Source organism: Pundamilia nyererei, unplaced genomic scaffold (assembly GCF_000239375.1).
Source record: "Pundamilia nyererei isolate P.nyererei 1_Seehausen unplaced genomic scaffold, PunNye1.0 scaffold00046, whole genome shotgun sequence".
NCBI classification, from domain to species: Eukaryota; Metazoa; Chordata; class Actinopteri; order Cichliformes; family Cichlidae; genus Pundamilia; species Pundamilia nyererei.
Window position 1 is genome coordinate 1,984,880 of NW_005187447.1, and position 16,687 is coordinate 2,001,566.

The following is a 16,687-nucleotide window of genomic DNA, read 5'->3' on the forward strand; positions in this document are numbered from 1 at the left end:
TGTATCACAGCTCAGGGAAAAAAAAGCACCGAAATAAAGCACCGAAATGTGCGCTGCTTTTCGGTCTGGTTACTACCGTTTATGTCAGAACCACACCGGTACCCATCCCTACTCACATGTATACATGTGAGTAAGAGGAAAAATGTTATATTTTATCTAGTAATTAAGGCAGGCCTATTCATTTCTTGTTTTGTTTTTGTTGAATTGGATTCTCTGTCACCATAAAGGAGCAATTTTTTTTTTTTTTCGTCTGTTTAACAAATGTTCGTCGGATTTATTTAACACTTGGCAGGTGAATTGCCAAGTGTTAAATCAAATTTGGGATTCTCTCCAGTGTCTATTTTTCTGCTTTTCTGCATTTATACCAGGGTTCCCATACCAATGTAGATGCTTATGATTGATTTGATCGATTTGTCTGTATCCCAACAGTGTCACCAGCTCATGTAGCATAATTCATAAATTAACCTTAAGAAGTGAATTTTAAATGAGTTAAACACGCAGAACAAGGAACCTTTTAAATTGCACGTTACCTTTTAAAGCAAATGAAATGAAGACCTGATCGTAGCATTTTTTTTTAGTCGCATTTGCTTCTGTTTCTATGAAAAATTGTTGAATTTTATATTGAATGTATTTGTGAAATTTTGTGAAGAGGTGGACCATGGCAGATACAAGCCAAAATATAGATAGAAATCTCTTTCTTCAAAATTACAAGATTGCACATTGACCTTTGTGAATGACTCATCCTAGGAAATGTCCCTCTAATTTCTGTATATCATCTCTTTTCTGCTCTTGCAGGTCTGCATTATGTTACTACCAGTCACATCCACACAAACTGTTTAACTTGTGTCCCTTAGCCAGAGCCTGCTGTGTTGTCTTGCAGCTTCATGATAGCCAGGGCCAGTCTACCTGGAGCATTTAAAAGCTGGCTTATTAGCTCTTGCATCCCTTTTCTCCATTTACCCAGCACCATGTTATTTGTATGGTTGGTTTTGGGTTTGTCATTTTAGGTTTTTTAAAATGCACAACACTATGCATACTTATTAACATTCAGTCATCCAACTACTGACACACTGATTAGAACCCCTCATTGAGTACTATAGTTTTCTACTTAATTAAGTTAATAAATTGGTAGATTTTGTTTCAAGTGATTTCTTCCCATTATTTGTCATGGCCCTTGAGCCATATTGTGACACTCAGATCTTTTAAAATTTCAAAGCATCCTAGTTTACGTTTAAGGAATGAGAATAATTTCATTTGTAAACATAGATTTGTCCTATTAGTCGTGTTAACCACAGAAACGATACAATCAAAATTTCCAGTGATGCACTTCAAACATCACTCTTGAATTTGAATGAATGAAGTCTCCCACCCCAACAGATTCAGTTTGAAATTTACTTTAAGTTTGAACTAAAGAAAAGCCAGAGATAAAAGCTTTTTTTGGAGAGACACTGAAGACACTAAGTGCTGCGACTGTGTAGCTGCCCACTTGTAGCCTCTGCTCTAATGTACAGTAAAGTCTTAAAAGGGTCCCTAACATACATCCTCAGATAAAGGCTCCAATATGTTCCTCCTCTTGGAGTGCATAAATAAAAATCTCTGAGCCTTCCTGTGTCCTCATCCACACAGAATTACTTATGAGGCTGTCCAGCTGCTGAGGCAGGCTACCGCTCAGCTTCACTCCGACATCAGACATCACTTACCCTCTGAGTAACCCTGTGCACCTAGAACTCAAGTCATCTTCCAGTAACCGGACTAAATCATTGTTGGCCCTTGCCCCTACTTACATTGTTGAAGACTTTGATCATAGCCAAGTCTCAATCGCCACTTCTGCACATCAGGCTAAAATGCGCAGAAGATCCAGATGTTTATAGCAAGAGATTAAAAATGTGATTTGCTTTATGGCTGACTTTGCAATAAATGCACCCAGAAGATTCTTGCAATGTCCAAAAGGTTCAGGTTTCTCTACCATCTTCTGTGGAAAAGCTACAGAAACTGCAGTAATGCTGATTCATATGTATGTAGGGTTCTTCTTAACAAAACTGACATTCTGAAGTACTGATGTTATTTATATTTATTTTGAATAGCTTCTAATTCCATGCACACCCAATGCACTGAAGACTGAATGGAAATATTTCTGTACTTGGCACTTGTCACCACCAGAAAGGAATGCACGGTTCTTGAAATGCATTCAAATTTACAGATGCAAACATTTCGTTTTAAAACAGTTCTTCTGTTTTGCTGCAGCTATGGTAGTTAAAATGAGAGCTCAGCTGACAGATCAGATGACAATGAGAAAACGTAAAACAGATTCATTTTGCATCTGGCAACAGCTATGCCTGAAGAATCATAGCACTGTTTTGAAGGAAGTTTAGAGACTCAGATAAGAGCTAAGGCTGAACCAGGGCTGTTTGATTGTGTAATGGAGTGGAGGCTTTTGTGAGGCTTTCTTGGCTAAAGTACTTTCTCCGTGTTTCTTTCCGATGTTTTACGTTTTCTCATTCTCATCTGGTCTGCTGTAGCTGTAAATTCCGATTACCTTTAGCCTACAGGATACCATTCTGGGTGAAATTATTCCCTGGTTCTGTGCTGAATTATGGTTGGCACATGAAGCTTTGTGAACTTTAGTTATACTGCCAGGATTTTTATGGCTGGATATGCTCACAAAAGAGCTTTTCAGTATTCTGTCTGGACTGGAGCTTATTCTTTAAAAATACTTTAAATTCAACAAGAAACTTGATTCCCCTTCGGAGGCGCTTGCTCTGTTTTGTCTTTAAATGCCACCCAGTGCACTCAGTCCTTCAGTTCATTTCAGAAGGTGTTTCCCAACACATACATATGGAAATATATGTTCCTGTCGTGTTTACTGATTAGCTGTTGTGAATATAACTTTGGTAGCAGCTTTGTGTGGCTCTCCCAAGTATCCCTCCTGAAAATAGTACAAAGCTACACATTTTGTCGTCCAGTTTAACATGTGCCTTTTTGCATTTCTAGTTCTAATGTCTTTTTAGATTTCTGTTTCGTTTGTATCCTGCCTGTCTGTTTCTCTTCTGGTCATATGTTTTGCCTCACTAAAGAAAACACTGGCCATGTAGTCCAACAGGAAATACTCCCACATCTGGTGCTGGTTCAGAACATCAACATAAAGAAGTAGGCTTTATGGCAAGTTAATGTGTGCCCTTTGTCTATCCCAGCCCCTGACACAACCTCTCATACCTCTAAGCCGCGCTTCATACCACCCCTGGACTTTACACCCTTTGCACTGCTTTTCCTGTCTCTTTAAATGGGAGAAGTTAGGGGAGATTCAGAGGTTCCTAAACAGTAAAAGGAGTCTGGACTCTTTCTGCTACCTCTATAAATAATCAGTGAAAACTTCTGATTTACAGTTATTAGTCATACTCAACACGGGTTCAGTGCCTCTTGTCAGTGTTGCTGCACCTCAGCTATATGTAGACATGCTTAAGCACCTACACACATGCTTACATAGTGCAACATTTATGAGTCACTGGCTAACAACAATCACACAAACTCTACGCAGGAACAAGCACATATAGAGAATATTCCTTTGTGACTGTCACACGGCAACACTCACGCAAGCCGTGCAGCCTGCTTTCTCTCACCCTGTGGAGTTTTTGCCTGTTAAGATAAAGTTATGCTCTACTTTAGTCTCAGTCATTCCCCTCTGCCCCAAGATAAGTGTATGATTTTTTTTTTTTAATGCTGTTATGCTTGGTAAAAGGTTATTGTTGTTTCTGCTTTTGGCTCTTCCCTTCTATGTGTGTGCAGTGTTCCCTCGTTAATCGTGTGGGAGTTACGTTCTAAAAATAACCCGCAATATGCGAAATCTGCAAATTATTATTTTTTACAATTGTTATAGATATTTTAAGGCTGTAAAACCTCTCACTACACACTTTATACACTTTTCTCAGACAGGCATGAACATTTTCACACTTTTCTCTCTTGTTTAAACACTCTCAAAGTTCAAACCTTCGTAGAAAAATAAGTCCAGTATTATAGAATGAAACCAACTTCAGAGTCACAGTGCTAGCAATCGAAGATTTATGTAAATTTGACAAGGCCAGCGCATTCTGTACTGGACAGGAGACATGGCACAGAAGAGATTGATTGACAATGGTCTACAGCCGATCAGGACACAGAACACAATGAAAACACACACACACACACACAAAAGCACGCAAAACAAAATTGCACTAAAAAAAATCAGTGAAACGGCGAGGCCGCGAAAGGTGAACCGTGTTATAGCGAGGGACCACTGTATAGTCTAATCATTTTCCCTTAATATAATTCTTAAAATGCTGTATGTATAGAATATGTTTGTACACTGTAAACCCAAAAAAGTTAGCAGAACTTAAACAAATTAAGGTAACCAACTGCCTTAAGTTTTTAGAAGTTGATGAATTTCAAAATTGAAGCTTATCAGTACTCCAGTATTTCAGTTACATTTGGTATGTATCTTTTGACTAAAATAAAAGTAAAATGTTTAGTAATTAAATTTTTTAAAAAAGTAACTAGAACTTAAAGTTTTCATTCATGTTTTCATGGGAATTAGTTGACATAACTTCAGTTCGACTCAGTATTTAATGATTTGGATGATTTTATGACAAATTGTGTCTCCAATTCATGGTCGTCATCGTCATCATCATCATCATCAATCATCATCAGAAAGGTTTATAGTAGTTGTGACCCAGAAGAAAGTGGGCTAATGCTAGAATTCAAAGTCTCAGTTTGAGGTTCATGATAAAGACAAGGAGATTTTATAAATGGTGGAATGTTGGGGGGTTTTTACGCCCTAAAAACCGATAACCACGGGGCTCCAAAGTTTTGTTGCTTAGAGTGTGGGATTCCTTTCATTCCTTTTTATTGTAAAATACAATCCAGCTTTGACGCATCTTTTACTGAGTAGAGGGTCCACTCTGCCATAAAGTTTAGTGCTTCAAAGGTAGTTGCCCTTTCGAAAGTTTCTCCCATCTTCACCCCAAATCTTTGTAGCTCAGTGTGAGTAACCACCAGGTTTAGGTCTCCTTCCTTCCACCTAAAACATCAGGATGGAGGGAATTCGATCAAAGTTGATAACTTCATGTTCTGAGGCTCCTGAGCCAAATACAGCAAGCGCTCTGAATACTTAAGTCAATGTAATATTTCAGATTTTTCTTTTTAATGAATTGGCAAACCTTTCAACAATTCTGTTTTCACTTTGTCGTTATGTTTGGATGAAATTCATTTTGAACAATTTCATCCTAAGGCTGTAAAATGTGTGGGAAAAGTCAAGGCGTCTGTAAACCTTCTGATTGCACTGTATACAACGATCTTTGCCAGATTTTGATTGATTCATTTCTTACGGCTCCAAATTGCTCGCTAGATGATAACTGTATCATCTTCCCTCCTTTCAGGCCGTGTGACCCCCGAACAGCTGTGCTCCTACATCCAGCTGTTCCGGAGCAGTCAAGGGGCGCTAGAGAGTCACTGTGGGGTGCTTCAGCTGGGCCTGGCCACGGCTCAGACTCTCCGACACCCAAGCCTGCCTCGCTGGGATTCCTGTCTGGCCTTCGAGAGGCTGCTGCTGCAGGTGTGCGCTCATCTTACACAGCCTTATTATCCATATGTGCTAGAGCCGATGAAAACTTGATGTTTTCCTTTTTAAATGGGATGTGAACATCTTAAAAATGCGATACCACCTATGACAGATTGACACATTTTTGAGCTCTTCAACTGCAACACAGTAGCCTATTTCAGATGAAAGTAATTTTCTTTTAGAGTATGAGAAGTGTGACTGAAATAACGTCAACAACACATATCGATGTTAGATAATAACTTGAAATAAAGCGACACTGATACTTTTAACTAAACTGGAAAACTGCATATTCGCTAGCATTTTTAATTAACACCGCTCCTGTTAGTAAATATGTTATTACCAGTGCACAGGAGGTAGGTGTGTGTTTGTGGTTAGCAAGATGGTGGCAAGAATGTTGTGTTAAACTGACAGCAACAGGAAAAAACAGATTCCTCTCTGTCATAAACAAGGGCAGTTTTGCTTGTAGGGAAAACATTCCGATCAAGTAAACACGGAGAAAACGCTAGATTGCCATGATTTCGTGTAGAGCCTTTGAATCTACAGGAGGTCTTTTATGGTGGAGGCACATGTACATGTGTCTTTGAGCTTTTAAAGGTCGCAGGATAAGTCGGGGGAAGGAGGCGGAGTATAACGAATAAATCAAAAATGAGAGCGCAGTCAGTCATCACTCATTCACCTCCACAGCAGTGATTAGTACATGTTCTGTACTTTCTAACACACAATCTTAATGGCGCCAAGCTATGAGCTCACTAATACAAAGCCATTTCCTGCTTCTCTTACCTTGGTATTTTCATTGAGTCGCTCTATACTCCTGAAGCTGTAAAGCAAGCAGTAAGACAGCCGAGTATTTAGGAACTTATTAAACTAAAGCATGGAAAAACAAAACAAGCTCTTAGCCATGCCCCATGCCAAATTAGAATTTGAAAACAACCTCATAAACCTTCATCCTCAGCTGGGGCCATCCCTGTTTTACTTAATAAAGGAAGAAGACTTTAGGGCTTACTGTTCCAATATCCATTTACTTCATGAACCCACTTTGATCCACTGCCCCATGGTTTTCTGCTATACCTGGATAATTCTAAACAACTTTCTCACCACACTTTTTTTTTAGTTTTAGTTGTATCTTATGAGAACTAACTTCATTAAAGTGACTGTGTCTCATTAAGCTGATGGTGACTATGTTAATAACAGTGTAGGAAACGTGGCACTTGCCCCAAGTTCAAAATTGCATTCTTCAAGAATCAAATCTCACAAGCAGGCCTTGAGCGCGATTTGAGGGTTGTTTGCAATCAAAACTGGCTTGAGTTTTATTGAGGAATTAAGGGAAATGAGTTGTGTGTCCTCTGTGCCCCCTCTGTTTATTTAATCTCCGTACGAGTCCATTTTTCCCCCCCTCTGCTCAACATGGACAGAGAGAAGTTAATTACTCTATAAAATGGCGGGATGAAATGCCTTTCAGCTCTGCCCGGCAGTCTGGATGTGTTTGCTCTGCCTGAGTGTGTGAGGGCTGCTGTGGGTATGACCGACCAGAGCTGGACGCTCCATTGCTGGTGGACAGTGTGACTTCATTCAGGCCAACACCTCTGTGGTTCACTGGGGCTTTGGATGGGCAGTGACCGAACTGAGGCAAAGGACCAATGAGTTCAAGGCCTAGCCTAGTTCATGCCTTTCCCAAAAGTTGGCTACAAACACAGAAGCACACAAAAGAGATTCTAATATCTCAAATATATCAATTTCTGGTGAAATAAAGGTTCAAAAACACACGTCATGTAAGATGCTGCGTAATATCCACTATGTGACCTGAGCTGCTGTAGAATAGTGTTCTGGTCCGGTCGTGCTTGAGTACTTGTGAGGGTCTTGCTGCTTGGAGGTTAATCAGAAAAGGGTACAGATGTGGTTTTGGAGGTCAGCATGTTAGTGGGACTGTGAAATAAATGTGGTTAGTGTGATACTTAGTATTTATACTGCCACCAGATTTATTACCTCCTTAATAGAGTTGTTACGTGTGTGTGAGCCAGATATCATCTTGGCTGGCAGTGCCACCCTGCCTGCTCTTATACCTCCCTCACTGTTCTTGGCCCTGGCTGTCTGACATAAGACTGGGGTTTCATCTGAATGGTTCAGATTGAACAGGCTTGGAGGCTCTCCAGTCCACAGAATGTGTAGTACTAGGCAAGCTAGAAGGGGTGGGGCAGCTAAGGCAAAACTCAACAGACTCACTCTTTCACCACTTCCAGGAACACTCACTGCTTTACCTTCCCATCACCATCCCAGCCAGGACCTCAGCCTTCCCAAACTAAACATGCACACTTCTACTGTACATCCCTCCCACGGAGAGTAGACTTTGCAAGTTCAGTTTTTTAAAAGACCGATTTTTATTAAGGTACGTAGTGTCTCTATATAGCGTGCTGTCCAGCCTACTGTTGATTAGTCTGTCACATCACTGAACTTGGAAGTGATGACAACAGTGCAATAGAGAGGAGCTAACCTCTTTCACCCCGGCCTGTTGCTTTACTCTGCTGGGATTACCAGGGCATGCCTCTGCAAACATTCAAACTCAGAGTTATTGCTGGTCACAGCGCTGCTCAGACAGAAAGCTGCACTCGGCTGTATGTCCCCATCTCCCAAGGGTAACTCAAACTGGTTGCCTGGTTCTTATCGCTGTCTCTGCTTTAGCTGCATGTTTGTGTTGTAGTCTGAAATGGTGTTTATATGACTAAAACTGAGCTATGAATCCAAAACCAGTACCCTTAACATTACTTTATGGCATATAGATAACATTGTAAAACCTCTTCTATGTACAGGAAATGAAAAAAAAAATAACCCCCATTATTTCATTAGTTTAGATAAGATTGAAAATGTAAGTATCTGTTGGTTTTTGTTGGCAGGATCTGAGCAACTACAAATATGAACTGAATTGGTCCGACTTAATACTAGATATCCCTCACAAGTTGCACCATTCCCACCATACTGACTTCAGTCTCAGGTGTGAGTGTCAGTGTATGTGCCTCAGTGGGATGTCAGCCTTCATTTTCTTTATCATAATCATTTGGAAAAAAATCCATCCATCCATTCGCTTCCACTTGTCCTTTTTCAGGGTCGTGGGGGGCGCTGGAGCCTATCCCAGCTGTCATAAGGTCGCCAGTCTGTCACAGGGCTAACACATAGACAGGAGACAACCAGTCGCTCTCACATTCACTCCCACATTCACACCTATGGGCAATTTAGTGTTTCCAATTAACCTAACCCCACTAACTGCATGTCTTTGGACTGTGGGAGGAAGCCGGAGTACCTGGGGAGAACCCACACAAACACGGGGAGAACATGCAAACTCCACACAGAAAGACCCTGGCCTGATGGTGGAATTGAACTCAGGAACTTCTAGCTGTGAGGCAACAGTGCTAACCACCAGGATGAAGTGTAATTATTTTCTGTCATCAAGATTAGACAGAGTTTGACCTGCAAATTTCAGGAAAAACTACATAAAAGGCTACTCTTTGATTGCAGCTGCTCCCTAGTTGGGTCTTTTGAGCTGACAGAGTGTTGAATCAGTCTTATCCTAAAATCTGTTTAAATGGGGCTTTTGTGCAATATTTCCACAGAAACAATTTAGTTAAAAATGCTCAACCTGTGAGACCCTCTTTCATAATCGTCCACAAATTATTCTGCAAGCACACTGAAAACCTACAGTTCACCATGAGGCATGGTTAATTCATCAAGATAAGTCCAGAATAGTTTTTTTTTTTTTAATTATTATTTGTTTATGCATTTGGTGACGTCTGTGTTATAAATTATTATACAGCCAGGGTGGAGCCTGGTGACCCTAACACTCCATTAATAACCCCCAGGACAGTGTCAGTGGGCTCTGCCCTAAAGACTCGTGACCCTCAACCTTTATCCCTTGACACTCTTGGATGTACAATGATCTGCAGAGAATCAAACCTGCAGGTCTGCAGTATGTTAGTAGTTTGACAATAAAAACCCATGTCATCTCCTTTTATATAAAGCTGTAAGAAAGTGCACCCACAATACGTATGCTCATGCAGTTATATATGCAACATCTGGTTTGCATCATTTCTTATGGTGACAGAGGGGAAAAATGTTGATATTGGTCCCAAGTAACTTTCATCTTATCTGAGCTGCATGCCAGAGACAGGCAGGAGGCTTTAAGCCTGTAATTGGCCTTTCCCCAGGGTATGGAGACTATCCCCACATCCCAGACATTCCCCCCTATGTTCTGTCACCACTGTGTCCCTGCTGTTTTCTCTGTTTTCCTCCAGATTGTAACAAAGGGGTGTGAATGACTTCGGGGTGCTGCCCTGAGATGTCCACCATTGACCTCCTCTAGTTCCCTACTGTTTAACAGCCTCACATCTGTACTGACCTGGACTGACCGTCTCCCCATCCATCCACTTTCTGTACCACATTCTCCCTCATCCAGCCCGTGTATTATCCTCTCTGTGAGTTTGTTAGCCCTGGAGCAATGCAGATTTGCTCACAGAAGAAACCACAGGAGGTTCAGGATCAACTCCTGTCTGTTTCTCTACAAAGTGGACTCTTTGTCTCTCAGCTCCTGTTTCCTTACCCATTTTTTTCTATAACTTCATCAGGCTTCCCTTTAAATATGTCTTGAGCAGGATTACTGTTTCTCTGTGATGCGTTCCACAAACATATGGCTCACTACAGCATAAGCTCACATCACATGGCCCATGTGAACTCCTGTACTCCACTAAAGTCCGCGCCTCTGTATTTTCAAGCATAACAAGCTTTATAAAAATGTAGAGTGGGAAAGAAATTAGTTTATCGGAAGATCAAGTTATTTACCTATCTCTTCCTTCCTGTGTTTAGTTGGAAAGGATTATAGTAAGGGGGAAGAGCAATGATGATCACTCCCAGGAAGACCCAGGAATAGCCCCCATGTCAAGCCAACACCCCCCCCTTTCCAGCACCAGTATCCTGAGACGGCTGTGTTTACATTGTTCTGCACAGCTCAGCCTTAATGTACTATCTGTTTAATAGGCAGAGAGAGGTCTGTTTATAGAGGGGGGGGGCTTTTTAGCAGAGGTGATGGGTTGGTAGGCCAGAGGGCAAAATCAACTCATCTCACTTCCTGTTATCATTACCTCTCTTCTTTCAGACAGATAGGTGCTTGACTCACCCGGCTTTCTGCATTACTTATCCTTAATCGCCTCGCCATCCTGCTGGCTATAATTGTGTTCAGTTTGTGCCTCCCCTGGAAAATCAAGTAACACAGGAAGGCTCAATCAAGTTGCTTCATATTAGGCCTTGCTGCATTCACTTCACAGCTCAATAGTCATTTGCATGTGCTGCGTTTTAAGTGCTCTACGTCTTTCTACTAAATCTATATCTCAGCCCACTGAACTGAAATTTTATTGCTTTGATGTTAATAGCTGTAGAATTACAACGCTGCAGCGCTCTAAAATTTAAAGGTGGGGAATAAGATGGTCTCATAAGGTTTTGATATACTGAACATTTTCTCTTCTACTTAAAGCGCCCCTCGCTCTGTTGCACTGTCACATATGTACATCTGCGGATATCTTTTGTTCTGGTTTCTATTGTTTACTGCGCCTGTTAAACTGCAGACTCAAAGCCCTTCATGTCAGGAGGATTTTTCATGTGGCCTTGAGTTTTTTCCCCCACGAGTGTGTGTGTTTTGAGGTTTCTGCAGAATGTTTTTCACAGCGTTGGCCAAAGGAAACTCGTTTTTCTCACCCTTGCTCAGACCAAACTTTCATCGCGCTGAAATCGTTGATCTTTCTTGAAGATCATTTACACTGCTCTCTCCACTTAGGCACACTTTTGATATTCCCGAAATTTGTTGTGCTGAGGTGCACTGTCATCTTGCAGTGTTTAGGTGAGGTGGTCTAGGGAACATGATCAGAAGGTAAGGGGGGGGGGCTCATAAAGCTTCCACTAACACTCTCCATCCGTGGTGAATCAGGTTAGTGTGGTCTGCTGACTTGGCCTTCTGGCGTCAGACTTCATTTGAGCATGCTCCAAAAAGACACCACAGACTGGGGAAAAATCCCACAATACACAGCATTCATCCTTGGATTGTTAACAGGGAAGACCGTAGAAAAAGCTGACCATTAGGGAAGATGGCGGGGGTTTGCAAGAGGCCCAACAATGACCCACTGTCCCAGATGGATCCGAGCAACGAACCGCATCGTACCTTTATATTCCTGAGACTGGCACACAGACTCTGCCTTCAGTTTTACGTGTCACTGCTCATTGTTGGTGTTCCATTTTTTTCCCATGGTTTTGTGCATCTGAAACTATATCCAGATGTTCTTGTAAGCAGGTGCGTGTGTGCACAGCTATGTGTGCGTGCAACCATTCATGCGTGTGCATCCCTTAATGTGCTTATTCTGGTGAGATTGTCTCAACTTCCTGTTGTCACAAACAGGCTCTGTGTTCGCTGTAGAAAAGCTCCACCTCAGGACAGATTTACTATCAGGTCATTTGTCACTACCTGCTGAGCACAGGCCAGGGAAGGTCAGAGCCCACAGGACATACGTCTTTGTGTTAATTTCTCTTATTTGAAATAGAGACAGAAGAACATTCCAGGACCTTTGACTGTCCTCTTTGGATACTGTTTAACTAAAAGTAGATGAAAGAGTTTCATCAGATTGAAGATTTATTGTTATTGGTCAGTTAATGGGAAAAAGCATATCAGCAATCGGACGATAAACCTCACTGCTAGTTCTTGCATTCTCAGCTTGCCTTTAATCATGCAGGCTTGTGCATAAGTTCAGTAAAGGTGAATGCTCTGACTTGTGAGCCATTAAACAAACACAATCTTCCCACTTTGGTCGTGATAAAAATCAAGGCCCAGGACAAACATGGGTAAATTACACATTACCATCTCAATCGCACCCTCAGTATCATAAAAGGAAAAGAAAACAACATGAAACATAATCAATAAAGAGACAGAGACATTAATAAAACTCAAGGTGAATAACTGAATCTGTACCACTGCCTAAATGCCTCTACTTAAGTGTCTGGCATTCTTCTTCTGTAATGATGTGTTACAGATCACAGGTAATGGGTAAACATGCCTGCTCTGTGCTGTGTATTTTAACATTGACATTAAGACAGATTATGATGAATTTGCAAAGAGATGTGACCAGTTGCTCCCAAAAGGCTTAATGACACAAGTTTGTGAGATTGCTTATAAATATCTTATTAGAATCAAAGACTGTATTAAGACAGTATAAAGGATGTATGATAGCAAACAATTATAGTAATTATTAGAGACATAATGGAGGATCATCCAGGATATGATCATTAGCTAACAAGTCATCAACCAAAGAGTGTAGATCATCCCATCACATCGTGTTTCATGCACCAAGATGGCCACAGCATAAATACTCATCTTGAGACTTTATTATAGGATATTAGCCAGGGGTTAATGTTACCCTGGCTACATTAATTTTCAAACAAGCAAAAAGGAATGAAGGCGAATTAATGTGTTCTGTAGTTGCAAACCATGTCAATGTCTTAATAAGCCACAAATCAGCTGTAGATACAGTAACTTAAGTCAAATAACAAATGTGATGTAGTTTTAGGATGTTTCAGGTTGTATAGTATCACACTATGATGTCATTCACTCTATTAAAGGGATTATCGATAACAAACTGTAAATAAATGCATAAAAATGAACTTGTCAGATTTGTTGCATATCCAAGTCTGTTACTGCAGTTATATTAGAGTTTAAGTTAGCTTAACAATTAAATCTGATACCTGCACACTCTGGACAGGTTGCCAATCTGACATAGAGCTAACACAGAGGGACCGACAACCTAATCCAACTAAGTGCGTGTCTTTGGACTGTGGGAGGAAGCTAGAATACCCAGAGAGAACCCGCACAAACACTGGGAGATGCAGACTCCATACAGAAAGGCCCCCGTCAGATGATGGAGTCAAATTTAGGACCTTCTTTTTTATAGGGCAATGTGCTAACCACCACACCAACTTATTATAGTGCTGCTGCCCTATTATATTATAATATATAATATATATTTAGCCTAAATTAACATGCATTGAAATTCATGGAGCTTAACAGTACTCAGCATTATGGTTGTCATGTTTCAGTTCACATTTCCATTATGTGGTCCTTCACTTTTTCTTAGCCAGTGTGGCCCTTGAAATGATGTTGCCCACCTTCTCGACTAGAACCTCTCTTTGTTTCAGAGTGTAATTGTACCCATCTGAGACGCCAGTCTGCACAATTTTCTTTCCTCTGCCCCCAACACTTTGTTACCTCATGCCCGTTCTGTGGGCTACCTTGTGGCCCCAGGGAATTGCCCAGTCACCCATAGGGAACGAGACTGACCAATCACTATGGCAACTAAGCGGTGAGGGTCAAACCAGGTCAATCAGAGACAGACTGTTGCCATCCCTGCTCTGTCATTAATTACTTATACCTCCCCAGGCACTGCTCCATGTGTAATGCAAAGCTGAAAGGTTTGGATCCAAATGGTTTGAGTGGATGGTCAGGTGAAGTTCACCGATTCATTTCATATGTGTATCTGTGACAGGGTCAGACTTGTCTTTATTATGAACCAAGAGAGGGTTTCCACCTCTGACTGTGTTTGGAAACGAATGTGTCAAATAGATATGTCATGTTAGCAATAAGAGCACAAATGACCTGTGTGATGTTACAGAGACCTCTGACTCTAGAGGAAGGCTTTATTTGTTGATTTGATTAAGTCCAGCATCATCTCAGTGTTGTGCGAGCCTGTTCTTTAGAAGTGGGCATTTAGTTTGATTTGAGCAACCAGAGCGTACAGAACCCAGTCCTCTCCAACTTTAAATGGTTCAGTGTTTATAGGTTGTGACAACACTTGCTGTGTCTGGTTTAGAGCTCAGCTTTCAAATTGAGCTGGTATTTGCATTTGTTAGGCGCTATGAAGATGAAAAACTGCATGCTGCACAGCTTCCCTTCTGTGTGTGTGTGTGTGTGTGTGTGTGTGCGTGTGTGTGTTTAGGAAGGTTGCCTTTTGTTGTTCTTGGACTGATCTTGTATGAGCTAGAAATGAAACTCATCTGTGGAGGGAAACTTGCCTTGTAACATGATTGACATAGGGGTGCAAAGAATAGGGAAATACCCCCCAGGCTCTCTGCTGGACTGGAATCTGGTGATGGTTAAATGTCCTCCTTTCCCCTCATTCCATATTATTAGTGTTTTCTTTCTTAGTTTAGATATTCTGTTTCATCCAAGTGTCCATCTTTTTCCACCTCTAACCCTTTATTCTTCAATTTTTTAAACGATTGGACTTCATTCGTACAAATGTGTCTGACGATATCTTGGTTTTTATCTGGAGTAGAAGGGGAGTATCTGGTCCTGCAGTAAAAAGAACTGTAGCCATGTGCTGAAACAGCCTGTAAGACACTGGAACCAGAATGGCCAACTTGAAGAAGTACACGCTGATGAAATATTTGTAAATGAATTTGTTTGAAATGCCTTAGAACATTTGCCAAAACACTGGATATGTTTAGTAGAATTATGACAAATAGAAACCACTGCCCAAATAGCTGCTAGATACAAGTGACACAAAGGTAAGTATAAGTATTTTAAATGAGCTACACATTACATAAATGCATTGAATTTGCAGAAATAACTAAAACATGTTGGCTATTGGACAACAGTGCATTTCACAATGCCTGCAGAGCGTTCTTGAAAAGTTTCCACTAACTGTCATGGTGTATACCAACCAAGGTCAAAATTAAGCTGTTCCAGCCCTCCACGCTGCATTTTATCCAATACAAGAACTCAATTTGAAAACATGTGAGCGAAAACCTCACTAATTCCTGTGTTTTCCCACTCTAGCTTTCATCTGGAGTGAACTCATACACCCCACTTTTTGTCTACTATTGTTCTCGCTGCATTTAGAGACACATGTGGGTCTGTTTGTCCCACTGCTGTTTTCATGGAAATGGGGTAAGGAATAAAAGTAACCCAAAACGAGCAGCGACGCCGAACCGCTAATTATGAGCGGGGGGAGGGATGAAGGGGCCCGAGGAGGAGGAGAGGACTGCTTATATACATTCCCCCTTCTCACAATCTCCAGCTATAAGTCTCCATCTTCTCCACCCTACTGTTTTGTTGTTTTGCTTTTGTTCTGAGTTATTTAAGATGCTGTGTCTTTCATGTGTGCAGTTGTGATCTCTCTGAGCTTTTAGCACCGTGGGTCGTAACACAGCAGAGATGTCTGCACGACGGGTGCCAGTGACAGCAACAAGTTTTATGTTCTGTGCATGTGCGGCATAATAAATCATACCTTTTTATGATTTGATGATTTTGTGTTCTGTTTAGGTGGTCATGTTGGTGTTAAAATAGTCAAAAGCATCTGCCTTTTTAGTTGCTGATTGTGAGTATGAGGATACGATCATAGGAAAAAAATAAAGCATTTAGTCAAATGACACATTAAGCACATACTGCACATCTGGCCGTGAGGATCTGAAGTTCAGATGTCCTCATTCACACTGCACTAACCACTTCTCCACATCCTGTCTAAAGCATAACAGTACAGAGGTTAAACTGCAGAATCCAATTTTTATTTTTGCAAGTTTGCATGACTCCAATCTGCAGTTGGCTGTCTCTGTTTTTTCCCTTACTTTGTTGAGCAGGCAAAACTTTTGCTAGACACATTTGGTGAAATATGTCATAATGCATTCATGAAATAAAGCAATTTTGTACATGACTGAGTTTAGAAAAACACAGTCCTTAAGCCAGGCTGTGTTGCCAGTTAGATACACCTATCGAACTATAATCTTTTCCAACACAGAAACTCTGCAATAAATCTCATTTATAAAGCTTATCATATTCAGTTTGTCTTAAGACTGTGCCAGAGAGGTTCTGACTCAGCTCTTTGGTCATATTGGACGCTATTGTGAGAGACACTCCATTAAATTATAGTAAAGTTGGTTGCAGAAGTTTTTCCACTGCCATTAATGTCAGTAGTGGTGGACAAAATATTATATACACCTAGCTCATAGTGCTTTATCATTTTGATAAATATCAATAAATCCCAGTGAGTTTAAAATAATTTGACATCAACTATAAAAAAAATT

General features: G+C 40.9%; 1 protein-coding gene across 1 annotated transcript in view; it reads left to right on the top strand.

Moving 5' to 3' along the window:
- Positions 1 to 16,687, top strand: part of scfd2 (sec1 family domain containing 2) — a 99,518-nt gene that overhangs the window by 15,122 nt on the left and 67,709 nt on the right. Inside the window, exon 4 of the mRNA XM_005732302.1 lies at positions 5,409 to 5,584. Coding sequence (XP_005732359.1) covers positions 5,409 to 5,584 — 176 coding nt within the window. The remainder of the gene's footprint in view (positions 1 to 5,408; positions 5,585 to 16,687) is intronic.